This window comes from Electrophorus electricus, chromosome 11 (assembly GCF_013358815.1).
Source record: "Electrophorus electricus isolate fEleEle1 chromosome 11, fEleEle1.pri, whole genome shotgun sequence".
In the NCBI taxonomy this organism is placed as follows: Eukaryota; Metazoa; Chordata; class Actinopteri; order Gymnotiformes; family Gymnotidae; genus Electrophorus; species Electrophorus electricus.
In genome coordinates, this window is record NC_049545.1 from 21,709,370 (window position 1) to 21,723,540 (window position 14,171).

At 42.2% G+C, this 14,171-nt stretch overlaps 2 protein-coding genes across 2 annotated transcripts; both read right to left on the reverse strand.

The window, feature by feature from the left end:
- Positions 1-547: 547 nt before the first annotated feature.
- LOC118242239 (CD276 antigen-like) lies at positions 548-7,001 on the reverse strand. The gene is made up of 4 exons (XM_035531834.1): positions 6,664-7,001; positions 4,349-4,708; positions 3,809-4,084; positions 548-1,386 (listed from the first exon to the last, which is right to left on the reverse strand). The coding sequence occupies exons 1-4, from the start codon at positions 6,758-6,760 to the stop codon at positions 1,274-1,276; spliced, it is 846 nt and encodes a 281-aa protein (XP_035387727.1). The 5' UTR covers positions 6,761-7,001; the 3' UTR covers positions 548-1,273.
- A 2,046-nt stretch (positions 7,002-9,047) lies between these two features.
- On the reverse strand, positions 9,048-10,677 carry LOC113591307 (CD276 antigen-like). Its single transcript, XM_035531632.1, has 3 exons — positions 10,674-10,677; positions 9,993-10,373; positions 9,048-9,728 (listed from the first exon to the last, which is right to left on the reverse strand). The coding sequence occupies exons 1-3, from the start codon at positions 10,675-10,677 to the stop codon at positions 9,358-9,360; spliced, it is 756 nt and encodes a 251-aa protein (XP_035387525.1). The 3' UTR covers positions 9,048-9,357.
- Between the last annotated feature and the right edge of the window lie 3,494 nt (positions 10,678-14,171).

Genomic DNA, 14,171 nt, shown 5'->3' on the forward strand with positions numbered 1-14,171 from the left:
CACTTGGACTTGAACAGGGCGGGCCCACGGGCCAACTACCAAACCAACTATATAGTCAGGTACACCGAAGGCAAAAATATGATTTTTTGATACATTTACTCTATTTTTTTTATACACATTCATTAAAATGGCAACTCAACAGGAATGTTTCATTTTAGTGGTGTCTAACCACATTTTGTGAAATTGTGACTAAATTTCACAACATACTCAACATACTCTTAGGCAAACTTATTCATCACTTAACATTCAGAATCAATTTCAAAATTTCTAAAAACAGATATTACATGATTTAGAAAAATATATTGTTCTACAAAATGTTCTCAAACCCCATTTCTAATGGGCCACTAGTGTTTTTTTATAAAAATATTTTAACAACCTAATTTTTAAAAGCCTTTATGTGTAATGTTTTCACAATTAAATAAACATTTTAATGACATTATTTGCTTGTAGGAATATCAGTAGTCAACTGGCAAAGATTAATTGTGACATCTATTGTTTTAAAAAATGGTTAATTAGTACCTTGTTTTAATAAAGGGACCTAACTGTCAAATCACTCCTTGAATTACCATGCCTACCCATTTTTGCATTGAAGTAAAGTCTATAATTTAACTGAAGTTAATGGAATATGCTGTAATTGGAAATAACTGAACTGAGGTATATAGAATAGGCTGAAGTTATTTCATTTCTATGGCTGGTTCCATGGTTCCATGTTAAAGCCAGCTGTTGTGATTTGAAACTGGTCATCATCCGCATGGCTGTCCGCATGCCCTCAGCATATCCAGCATATTAAACAGCTCATGGTAGTAATTCAGCCAATCAGTACACAGATCTTGCACTCACTCCACACCTCATTTACCTGCTCCAGCCCACTGCTGCAATAGATATGCATACAGAAACTGACCTGAAGCTAGAACGTAGCATCTAAATGGCGTTTACCCTAATCCTAACCCTAACTCTAACTCTAACCCTAAAATGCTATCCTAACCATAACCATAACCCTAAAACTAAAATTAATGCAACATAAAATATCAGCGCCATAAAATATCTGCGTCAACAACCCTGTAGCAAGTAGCTCCAGTACTCTTGCTGTCAGCTTGATTTCTGTGGCTTCCGATAGGGTGGGGCAGGGTCATCTTTTCAGATGGTTTCGTGTTTCCTGTTTCACTACATCAACGCTGCTATTATGTACATGCCACTCATTTTTGGTGTCTGTGGAGTTTTAGGTTTTTCTGGCCCGTGTAGGCCTGCAGCTCATTAGAATTCTGTCAGTCTACTACTTCCTGCAGTGCTGCCAGCAAGCTACAAGTACAGCAATGCACAGCACAGTGCAAAACACAGCAAGTGTTGCAGTTACTTTAACGAGGAAATGAAAGGAGCCATTCCCATCTAGAACACAAAGAGAGAAGGGGGCCAGGTTAGAGAAAGCACTCACGTATAAGACCTAAGAAAGCTCATCCCCAATACCTAACAGCTGCATAATTTGCCAAGTTACATTTCTCATCTCTTTGTTTCTGAGAAATAAGCACTGAAGTAATTAAGTAATTACCTGGGTAACAACAACAACAACAACAATAGTAATAACCATATGGGAGCTAACAGGTTATTAAGGCTTTAACAGGATGTTAAAACAAGATCACATTATTTGAAAAATCAGATGTATGTAAGCAGGGATGTGTAATTACATGAGTACAAGAATAACGCAAGTAGGAATGTGGGTGGGGGAAGGGGGGGGGGTTGGGTCCCCCAATTGACAGCTCGCGAGTGCTGCTGGCATGTGGCTGCTCAGCAACAGGCTTGCTGTGCGTTCTACTCCTAGAAGCATTTGTCATTTATTATGTCGGGCAATTTTCAAGTTGGTAGATTCTCTAATTTTGTTGAGAGCTTTTTGTATATCCTTAAAGTTTTCACAGTAAAAAAGAAAGACCTGTCTCAGACTCACTTGTCGTGTCACACATTCTTTGGGCAGCCAGGTCTTTCTGTGTCTGTCCTTTTCTACAGCTAGACTGAGCTCACTAAGCCTGTACTTGGGTAGGACCTGTCTCTGCTTTGTATCTCTGACAGTAAGGAGATACCCTCTGTTTAGGGCCTGATAACACATTATAATTTATGTTGAGTTTTAGTTTCATTGTCCTAATGTCCTACTGTTGTTTTTGCATTGTTTAATAATCATATTTATTTTATAATTTGGTGGTAACGCAGTGCTGGTTGGAGAATGCTGTGTGGTAGTGCTTGTTACATGGTTAGTAAACTGCAGATCCAGTTGACTTAGAGGATGAGTTTGAGAGTTCAGTGTTTGGGTCTGTTGTCACAGTTAATTCCTCCCAGCTTCCCTTCCTAGAATGCGGGACAGTTGTGGAATAACAAACGAGGGGTGGAGAAAACGAAATAGAACTAAAATACACAAGACATGGAAAACATGGACCATGGAAGCTGGAAGGGACAAACTGTGACATCTGTAGCATTTTAAAATGCAGTGTTTCAGTGAAAATGGCCTAAAAAGGGACTGTTTATTTCCTTTGGGTCTTTAAAATCATTCTATATGCAGATGCTTGTTTCAAAAATACATTTCGGTCACGTACTGCATATGGCATACTATTTTGGATAACAATCAGTAGAAGGAGTAGGGTGGAGTAAACCAAATTGTCATCAAGGAACCATGTGATTATGTCCTCGATATGTCATTAAAATGGAAAAAAAAAATCCTCCTGGGGATTTAGATGGTTGTATGTGTCCTTATGCTAATGCCTTGGCTATGTAGTCCTCCATGGCTTGGTTCTCTGTTATGGACAAAGGGTATGGATGAATTCGGGGAGGTATGCCTCCTTCCGCCACAGAAATGGCACAATCATAAGGATGATGCTGTGGTGGGTTAGTGGCTTTGCCCTTACTGAATATATCTGTTAGGTCCTTTTAGTCCTCTGGCACAGGCAAAATTCTCATCTGGTTCAGTGTATAGTTAAGGAGAAGTTTTCCTGTAATTAGTAGGCCTTGGGAGTGTCTGGGATAAGGAGGAATGAAATGAAACCCTTTTCATTGTGGGAAGAGGGAGAGGAAGGTAAAGCAGCTGTATGGTGACAAGATGTCTGGTTTTAGGCTGGACAGTCTGGATTTTCTGCTCCCTGTACCCATCCAGCAGAACAGCTGGACAGACGTCCTTCTGGGGTGAACCTGTAGTAGCTTTCCATTGATCTTTATCAATGTTTGCAACGTTTGCAAAAAAACCCAAAATCAGTTCTCAGTGGTTAGCACGTTTGAAGGATATGGAATACGTAATATGTGAAGATACAATACAACAAGTACTCATACTTACTGTGGTGTGAGACATAATTCATGAGGATTTAAAGTTTGTAATGTGTTATACACACTGACATACTCTAGGGTGAGTGCCAGCACAAACAAGCCAAAGTAATCTAGGGTGGTAACAATGTTGTGGTGTGCTTTGACTAATATCATCCCACCAGAGTGACCATGGGATAAATGAAAGCACTGATTCTTTCCTCTGAGATTCTATACTGCAATGTCTGGGGTCCTGAACAATCGTTGTAATTGATACAGAGTTTATGTATAGTTCTTTGTGTATAGTGTTATTTTAATTCCTGTCACAGCCTGTTACATCAGAGGGTCAAAAACAAACAAACTAATCAAAGTTCTAAGACCTTAATGAGCTTAATGAGCTCTTAATGAGAAAGGCAATGCTAGGAGTAGCAGTTGGACTAAGAAACCTTGTGAACAATGAGAAACCTTACTTCCTTCTCTGAAACATCCAGCAGTGAATTTTGATCTGAGGCAAACAGCCAACCATTCTCACCAGTATAACTGACGTTCACGGGCCTCTTCAGGTCCTGTTTCAGAAGTTGGTTCTTTAGCATAAAGGTGACATTGAGGGAGTGGGTCTCAGCCATGTAGCTGCTCGTCAAGTGGCAAAGCCCTGCTTCCCTACAGGAGAGCTCCTCATGGTGCTGGAGGTCCTCCCCTTGCGCACCCACCCAGCGTACCTCTGGCTTGGGGAAGCCTTCTGCTTTGTAGCGAACCGTCATGCTGGAGGAGTTGACGTCGATGCTCAACTGGGGCTCCGTGTAGAAAGCTCCACAAAAGAGAGAAAACAGTCAGGTATCATAATGAAACACTACACCATGAAACCTGCTGAAGTTGTGACTCAAGAATGGTCATGAATCCTGTGTATGTTGTGACACATGCACAGCGATAACTCTGCATTTGTACAATTACAAAGACTACAAATCTTCACTGTAACACCATTTTGACTCAGCAGCGGTCACTGGACGGAGTTTAAAGGCACGTCTGGATGCTAATGGCTGGATATTGCCAGGATGAAAGGACTACGGAGTACCTGCGTAATTCAGCTGGAGCTCCGCCCGATCTGTTCCATCCTTTGTGCTGACAACGCAGAAATAGCGTCCCACATCCCCCGGGTCCACGGGCCCAATCTGGAGCGACGCGTTGCCCCTTCCGAGCTCTGAAATAAACAGAGCCGTGCGGTTCCAGTAAGCTCTACCCTGACGCTCCAGCTGGTCCTGCCCATAATAGAAGCTGTGGACCACTTGGGAGTCTTCCACCCGTTGCCAGTTGACCACCAGGTCAGGGAAGTTAGGGGCAGCCTCAGGGTCAGGGGTGAACTCGCAGCCCAGAACCACTGAACTGCCCCGGACCGCCACCACTTGCTCCTCAGGTACGGTCACGTGGTATGACACTAGAGAAGCACATGCACACACTCATTTACAGCCCACAAATTCAGATTATGTTTCAGTCTCATTTATGTTTTGTCCCTTGTGAAGGCAACATAACAAATTCACATTAAATTCATGTTTGTTGATTATGAAAACTATGAAGAGAAGCTGCAAGTTTATCAGAACATTTTACAGTACATGGTTATGCTAACCAAGCAGCACTACTAACAATGACAAAGCTGTTTTATTCTCACACAAATGCCTCGTGAAAAAAGCAAGACAAAAGGACAGTTTGGCACTAGGCTTAGTGGAACACAAAGAGGAGCTCTCAGCATAGACTACCCATGATGGATGCTGAGAGAAGTCTGAGCGTGTACAACTAGAAATTTGTACGACATTTTGTGTATGACCTTGTTTTTCCCCATTTTTTCTTTGTCTTTGGCTTCGCCCCTCCTACTTCGGTAGCTGTGTATATATACATACACTTCCTGGCCAAAAAAAACGTCACCACCTGGATTTAACTAAGCAAATAGGTAAGAGCCTCCCATTGGATAATTACTGCATGGGTGATTATGTTTCAGCTGGCGACAAATTATTTAACACTAACCGATGCTGTGAGTAGCTTCTCATTTGTTAAACAACCATGTCATGGAAAAGATGTTAATCTGTTTCAGAAGGGTCACATTATTGGAATGCATCAAGCAGAGAAAACATCTAAGGAGTTTGCTGAAACTACTAAAATCGGGTTAAGAACTGTCCAACACATTATTAAAAAGTGGAAGGACAGTGGAGAAACATCATCATCGAGGAAGGAATGTGGTCAGAAAAAAATCTTTGAATGATCGTGATTGGCGATCACTTAAACATGTTGAAATCAAATCATAGAAAAACAAAAGTAGAACTCAGGGATATGATACTGAATATTAGTGAAAGTAATAGCATTTCCACACACACAATGTGAAGGGAACTCAAGGGATTGGGAATAACAGCTGTGTAGCTTTAAGAAAACCACCTGTCAGTGAGCCTAACTGGCAAAAACGGCTACAATTTGCTACAGAGCATAAATATTGGACTCTGGAGTAATGGAAGAAGGTCATGTGGTTTGATGAGTCCAGATTGACCCTGTTCCAGAGAGATGGGAGCATCAGGGTAAGAAGAGAGGCGGCTGAAGTGATGTACCCATCATGCCTAGTGCCTACCGTACAAGCCTGTGGGGGCAGTGCTATGATCTGGGGTTGCTGCAGTTGGTCAGGTCTTGGTTCAGCAATGTTATGTGCTCAAAGAATGAGGTCAGCTGACTACCTGAATATACTGAACAACCAGGTTATTCCATCAATGGATTTTTTCTTCCCTGATGGCACGGGCATATTCCAAGATAACAATGCCAGGATTCATCGGGCTCAAATTGTGAAAGAGCAGTTCAGCGAGCATGAGACATCATTTTCACACATGGATTGGGCACCACAGAGTCCAGACCTGAACTCCATTGAGAAACTTTGGGATGTGTTGGAGAAGACTTTGCCCAATGGTCCAAATCTCCCATCATCAATACAAGATCTTGGGGAAAAATTAATGCAACTCTGGACAGAAATAAATGTGACATTGCAGAAGCTTGTGGAAACGATGCCACAGCGAATGCGTTCTGTAATCAAAGCTAAAGGTGGTCCAATGTATGTAAGTGCCATTACCCTGAGGACCACCGTCAAGACTTTTATGGGCTATTGTGATAACTCGTTGATTTGACTGTTTTATAACGTTTCAAAAAGTGACGTATATACAACTGAATAGATATTTTCCCATCCCATTACTCCAAATTGCTAAACTAAAAATGACTGAAAGCCATATCACGGGTACATAAGAAAGTGTATTTCCAGAATATAGTGGAGTGATCTGATAATTTTGTCTATTTTACATTGCAATGCACCTGAAGTTTTTACTACACTGAAACAACCCAAACGTCAGTAAAAGTGAAGCTTACCGACACGAGAGGAGAGGATCCAGAGCAGCGCACCGCGCAGCCACACGCCTGTGCAGACGCGTGCGCTATGTCCGACCTTATCTGTTACGACCACCATGTCGCAGTAACTCAGTATAACTCTGACCCTTCAGTTTTTAAGTAGCGCCCAAAAATGTGACGCAGATGTTGTTGTTTTTTCCTTCCTTTTTGCTAGTTGTTTACTTGTCCCGATTGGTTCTTTTCATGAAGAGAGGATTGCGCTTTTCTGTGTGCACCAATAAGCACCGACCCTGGTCGTCCAGGTGTAACCAAACCCCTGCCCAATAACACTTGCCGTATGTAAACTCTTGCCCTGGAGTCAGCGACGCGTCATCAACGGAGACAGATGCCCTGTGGGAAGGAACCGGAGAATTTGCGCTGCAGACCCGGATAATGGCGTTTCTCTAAAACGCAAGCATGGATCAACTATTCGCGATATTAATTACTTATATTTGAACGGGAAGGAAAAATAGAGAGGAAGCAAACGCGAGCCTCCAAATTAAGCGTTTAATGAAAAGAACGAAATTTTCAAAGATAAAAACAAAATGTATTGAACAATTATTACAAATAATAAATTTTTATATAATTAATATAACAGTATAAAATAGTCATGAAAATATAACGTATAGAATAATGGATAATACAGTCAACCGTCACGGTTCGCGCTGAAAAAAACTACAATTTTCAGCATAAATGAATAAACAAGAATGTTTCATTGCAGATTTCCTGCATGTGTAAAGATGTGTGAAGAAGTTCAGGCAATATCCACGCCAGAAACCTTCATGCTTTCTTACCTGAAGAACCCAAAACACCACTCACAGCGTGTTTGTATGTAAACGTAAACAGTCGACAGTGTGTTTGCCTTGATCGTGTTAAGTGTTAAACGTTGTTAGTGTTTAGTGTGTCTATGTTTATTGCTGGTATTATATGCAAGTGCCATTCTCGTCTTTGTTTTATGTAAATGTTTGTCCAAGTTGAGAGAGTCTGTGCGTCCCCCCCCCCCCCCAGGACATTCGGGACTCAGGCTGCGCGTTACAACAAAACATTTAGTAAACGATTAATCTTTTTTATACAGAGAGGCATTACAAAACCACCGGAAGATTCCACTCATACGTTCCGCCTGGTTTATCATGCTAAACACATCATGTTACCATCTTAGATGCTCTCAGGCTTCATTCCGATGGTGGTCATAATGCCCTTTTTGATGTTTTTTTAATGGCTAGTCACTGTCATTCCTAAATCCCCAATAAGCTAGTTGTTGAGTTAAACACTCACATATAAAATTAAAGTGCAGACTTCAGAATTACTTGCAGAGAATAGGTGGTCCTGTTCTTTGTTGCAGGTCAACATTAACGTTGGGGATCGCTCTCTCTCGCTTACAGTCCACATATTCAGATTATATTTCAGTCTCATTTATGTTTTGTCCCTTGTCAAGGCAACATAAATTCACATTCAATTCATGTTTGTTCATTATGAAAACTATGAAGAGAAGCTGCAAGTTTATCAGAACATTTTACAGTACATGGTTATGCTAACCAAGCAGCACTACTAACAATGACAAAGCTGTTTCATTCTCACACAAATGCCTCGTGAAAAAGCAAGACAAAAGGACAGTTTGGCACTAGGCTTAGTGGAACACAAAGAGGAGCTCTCAGCATAGACTACCCATGATAAGGGTGAACGAGTCTAAATTTGCACGATGTTTTGTGTATGACCTTGTTTTCCCCCTAGTTTTGGACTTCGTGTTTGTCTCCCTCTCCCTCTTCCTCTCTCCCTCCCTCCCTCTTCCTCTCTCTCCCTCTCCCTCCCTCTCTCTTCCTCTCTCCCTCTCTCTCCCCCTCTCCCTCCCTCTTCCTCTCTCCCTCTCCCTCTCCCTCTCTTCCTCTCCCCCTCTCCCTCTCCCTCTCTCCAACTCTCACTCTCCCCCTCTCCCACTCTCACTCTCCCCCTCTCCCACTCTCCCACTCTCCCACTCTCCCCCTCCCCCTCTCCCCCTCCCCCTCTCCCCCTCCCCCTCTCCAAACCGAAGCTCCTTCCAGGATAACCAACTCCAGGCTATGCCCGCTGCCCACCCAGGAACCTCCCACCTAGGAGACCCTCACCAGACAGGGAGAGAGGTCCTCCTTCTCCCAGTTGCTCTAGGAGCGCCCCAGACGCGGTTGGCCTCCGAGGCTTTGGTCGAGGCTTTTATGCGCTATTGTGATAACTCTTTGATGCAGGTGTTTATGTAGTCAAGGCCACACTCCACTGTGTAAAAACCCGGGGCAGAATCCTAGCAACAGGCTCACATGCTCAGATCAGTGCGGCTATTCACTGGGTGCACCTGGTTCACCAAGGCCCTGTGCACACTGACATACTCGAGGGTGCCTGCCAACACAAACACGCCAAAAGAATGTAGGGTGGTAATGTTGTAGTGTGCTTTGAGTTATATAATTCCACCAGAGTGACTGAGATGAATCAAAGCACTGATTCTTTCCTCTGAGATTCTACACTGCAATGTCTGGGGTCCTGAACAATCGTTGTTGTAATTGATACGTATTTTATAGTCTATGTATAGTTCTATTTTAATTCCTATCACAGCCTGCTACATCAAAAACAAACTAATCTAAGATCTAAGACTTTAATGATCTTAATGAGCTCTTAACGAGAAAGGCAATGCTAGGAGTAGCAGTTGGACTAAGAAACCTTGTGAACAATGAGAAACCTTACTTCCTTCTCTGAGACATCCAGCAGTGAATTTTGATCTGAGGCAAACAGCCAACCATTCTCACCAGTATAACTGACGTTCACGGGCCTCTTCAGGACCTGTTTCAGAAGTTGGTTCTTTAGCATAAAGGTGACATTGAGGGAGTGGGTTTCAGCCATGTAGCTGCTCGTCAAGTGGTAAAGCCCCGCCTCCCTAGAGGAGAGCTCCTCATGGTGCTGGAGGTCCTCCCCTTGCGCACCCAACCAGCGTACCTCTGGCTTGGGGAAGCCTTCTGCCTTGTAGCGAACCGTGATGCTGGAGGAGTTGACGTCGATGCTCAACTGGGGCTCCGTGTAGAAAGCTCCACAAAAGAGAGAAAACAGTCAGGTATCATAATGAAACACTACACCATGAAACCTGCTGAAGTTGTGACTCAAGAATGGTCATGAATCCTGTATATGTTGTGACGCATGCACAGCGATAACTCTGCATTTGTACAATTACAAAGACTACAAATCTTCACTGTAACACCATTTTGACTCAGCAGCGGTCACTGGACGGAGTTTAAAGGCACGTCTGGATGCTAATGGCTGGATATTGCCAGGATGAAAGGACTACGGAGTACCTGCGTAATTCAGCTGGAGCTCCGCCCGATCTGTTCCATCCTTTGTGCTGACAACGCAGAAATAGCGTCCCACATCCCCCGGGTCCACGGGCCCAATCTGGAGCGACGCGTTGCCCCTTCCGAGCTCTGAAATAAACAGAGCCGTGCGGTTCCAGTAAGCTCTACCCTGACGCTCCAGCTGGTCCTGCCCATAATAGAAGCTGTGGACCACTTGGGAGTCTTCCACCCGTTGCCAGTTGACCACCAGGTCGGGGAAGTTAGGGGCAGCCTCAGGGTCAGGGGTGAACTCGCAGCCCAGAACCACTGAACTGCCCCGGACCGCCACCACTTGCTCCTCAGGTACGGTCACGTGGTATGACACTAGAGAAGCACATGCACACACTCATTTACAGCCCACAAATTCAGATTATGTTTCAGTCTCATTTATGTTTTGTCCCTTGTGAAGGCAACATAACAAATTCACATTAAATTCATGTTTGTTGATTATGAAAACTATGAAGAGAAGCTGCAAGTTTATCAGAACATTTTACAGTACATGGTTATGCTAACCAAGCAGCACTACTAACAATGACAAAGCTGTTTTATTCTCACACAAATGCCTCGTGAAAAAAGCAAGACAAAAGATCAGAGTTTGGCACTAGGCTTAGTGGAACACAAAGAGGAGCTCTCAGCATAGACTACCCATGATGGATGCTGAGAGAAGTCTGAGCGTGTACAACTAGACATTTGTACGACATTTTGTGTATGACCTTGTTTTTCCCCATTTTTTCTTTGTCTTTGGCTTCGCCCCTCCTACTTCGGTGGCCAGAACAAAAGGTCACTATCTATCTCTCTCTGAAAACAAACTGCTATGGCACCATATGGTGAAAGTGGTTTGTGTTTTAAGGGCTTTGAACTGCTGAATTGCACATATACACTGTGTGCACAATTATTAGGCAAGTTGTACTTTTGAGGATTCATTTTATTGTTGAACAACTACAGATGTTACGACCCTGTCTAGGCTGGCAGGCCATAACAGAGTTTGAGTGTTACAGCAGTAGAAATGACTGATGGAATGAATAATCAAACCGGCTTCTCAGCATCATCTCTATGCATATTAATTAAGTTTTTTACAGAAACCACATCTGTATTAGACCCACTTCCCTGAATCCTCTGAGCAGTGTGAAATGCTTTTCTCTGAGCAGCAACAACAGGCAGACCAGCTTCAACCCATCAGCAGCAGCCACTATGGCAGAAGGCAGACACGCAGGCAGACATAACACAGGGTTCTCGGTTAATCCAAAATGTTAATAAACCTCAAACCTGATTATATAACAAAGTAAAAGTGAGGTTTTGGCTTTCTTAGGAGAATATCTGTGTGTACAGAATTATTGGGCAACTATTAGTGTGCAGCATTATTATGCAACTAAATGCAAAACTGAATTTTTCCCCAATCTCACTTATATTTTTATCTGTTAAAGTGAGAATAATAAAAGCTCAACTTACAAATAAAACTTTGACATTTCCAAAAAAAAAAAATTAAATAAAGTTTAACAATAAAGCAATAAAAACAATAAAGTTTTGAGCGAAGATCAAGTGCATTTACAAGTTTTGGTGTTAAAAGATACACAACTGGTGCAACTGTGTCAGCAAGGGCAACACAAACAAAAACCACACTAGAAACAAAAAGATGACAAAAATAAATCCGTGACCAGTATAGCCCCTCTTCTTTTCAATAACAGTCATTTTGTGCAGCAGCAACCACAGCCTCTCAGACAATGTTTAGAGAGCCGGTACTCTTTTCTTTCACCATACATCTCCCATTTAAGAAGGGCTCACACGTTCTCCACAGGGTTTACGTCAGGTGACAAAGGGAGCCATGTCATTATTCTTTCATGTTTAAGGCCTTTACTAGCCACACAGTGGAGGACTTCAGTGCATGCGATGGAGCATTGTCCTGCATAAGAATCATGTCTTCTTGAAAGATGCATACATTTTCCTGTACAACCGTGTCTTCTAATAACTGGCAGGTTTGGGAGTTGATTTTGGGTCCATCTTCAACCCAAAAATGTCCAGCTAGCTCATATTTAATAATACAGCCTATAGCAACACCCCACCTCCACTTGGCTGGTGTCCAAGTCAAAGTGGAGCTCTGTGCCTGTTACTGATCCTGCCACGGCCCGTCCATCTGGCCTGTCAAGAGTCACTCTTGTCTCATCAGTCCATAAAACCTTTGAAAAACCTGTCTTCAGATATTTCTTGGCCCAGTCTGGACATTTCACCTTACAGTTATGTGCAAAATAATAGCAGTCTAACATCACTTATGTATTTAATCACTGATTTTGGCAGAAAAAATAATACAACATGGGAAAGAAATTCATGGCTAGGTGTAGCCGAGTAATGGGCAACCAACAGAATCAACAGTCATGACATGCACGCTGCTCATTGGGTGTAATTGACTCATTTAATGAAAGAGGCGTGTTCAAATTAACAGCAGTGTGGCGTTCAATTAGTGAGGTCATTCATTCTATGAAGAAACAGGTCTCACTTATGGCCCTTATTTAAAGAAGGAGAGCAGCAAATGTACCTGCTGGATTTAGCTCTTGCTCAGTGAGTAACATGGGTCGTTCCAGACATTGTACCGAAGGAGAAAGAACTCTGATGAAGTTGATTGGAGAGGGTAAAACAAAGAAGTGCAGAAAATAATTGGCTGCTCAGATAAAATCATCTAATGCTATAAAATGGGAAAACAAAACTAGAAACACGTGATGGGAAAAGAAATACTACCATCTGTGTAGATCATAGAATAACAAGAATGGCAAAGAAGCATCCAGTGATCAGCTCCAGGGAAATCAAAGATCATCTTCAGTTACCTGTGAGTACTGCAACAACCAGAAAACACCTACGTGAAGCCAAAATATTTGCAAGAAACCCTCATAAAGTACCATTGCTGAAAAAGATGCATGTTGAAAAGGTTACAGTTTTCCAAAGAACACATTGACTGGCCTAAAGAGAAGTGGTGCAACATTTCTATGGACAGATGAGAGCAAGATTGTTCTTATTGGGTCTAAAGGCTACAGTTTGAGAGGACCCATAAACACTGAATTCAAGCCACAGTACGCTGTGAAGACTGTAAAACATGGAGGTGCAAGCATAATGGTTTGGGAATGTTTCTAATACTTTGGTGTCGGACCCATTTATCGCATACCAGGCACCATGGACCAGTTTGAATATATCAAAATATTGAAAGAGGTCATGTTGCCTTATGCTGAAGAAATGCCCTTGAAATGGGTGTTTCAGCAGGACAACGACCCCAAACACACCAGCAAGCAGGCAACATCCTGGTTCCACACCAACAAGATTGATGTTATGAAGTGGCCAGCCCAATCCCCAGACCTCAATCCGATTGAGAATTTGTGGAGTGACATCAAAAATGCTGTTAATGATGCAAAACCCAAGAATGCAGAAGAACTGTGGAATGTAGTCTAATCAGCTTGGACTGCAATATCTGTTCACAGGTGTCAGATGTTACTTGACTCCATGCCACACAGATGTAAAGCCATTATCAGAAATAAAGGTTATACAACTAAATATTAATTAAGTGATCAACAGAAACGCTACATCTGTAAACAACTTTCAGTTTGTACTGTAAATATTAGTAATATTGAGTTTGTAAATGAAAATGAAGACACTGCTATTTTTTTTAACTGCCCATTGTTCTTTTTTTCTTCATTTTCAGTTTAAAAATTGATATTTCGTTCATGTTTTCATTTGGAATTGAATGTGCAGTGCTCCCAGTGCCTTTGTGAATATGGAAATATATGCTATTAATAGGATTGAGCTTTGTCTCAGTTGTTTTAAACACACTGCTATTATGCACATAACTATACATGTCTTGTGCAGTGGGGATCGGGTTTTGGCCTTCCTCACCTTGGCCATGTCTCTGAGTACTGAACACCTTGTACTTCTGGGCACTCCAGGTTGGTTGCAGTTTTGGAATATGACAGTACTGGAGCAAAATGGGTTCCTGGTCACTTCATGTTTGATTCTTCTCAAAACTTTGGCAGTTAATTTGCATCTTTTTTTCCTCAAAGCGCTTCTTGCGACTCTGACTATTTGCAACAAAATGTTAGATGATTCTGTGATTACACCCCAATATCTTAGCAATTTTATAAGTGCTGCATCCCTCTGAAAGACTTT

Bases quoted from the DNA above. Each gene is read 5' to 3' on its own strand.
- LOC118242239 (XM_035531834.1), bottom strand. From the start codon at position 6,760: ATGGTGGTCGTAACAGATAAGGTCGGACATAGCGCACGCGTCTGCACA. The intron at 4,709-6,663 runs GTAAGCTTCACT...GTGCTTCTCTAG, and splicing joins GATCCTCTCCTCTCGTGTCG to TGTCATACCACGTGACCGTA. The intron at 1,387-3,808 runs GTGAGAATGGTT...TTTGTGTTCTAG, and splicing joins CGTGAACGTCAGTTATACTG to ATGGGAATGGCTCCTTTCAT.
- LOC113591307 (XM_035531632.1), bottom strand. The intron at 9,729-9,992 runs GTACTCCGTAGT...TCTTTTGTGGAG, and splicing joins GCTCCAGCTGAATTACGCAG to CTTTCTACACGGAGCCCCAG.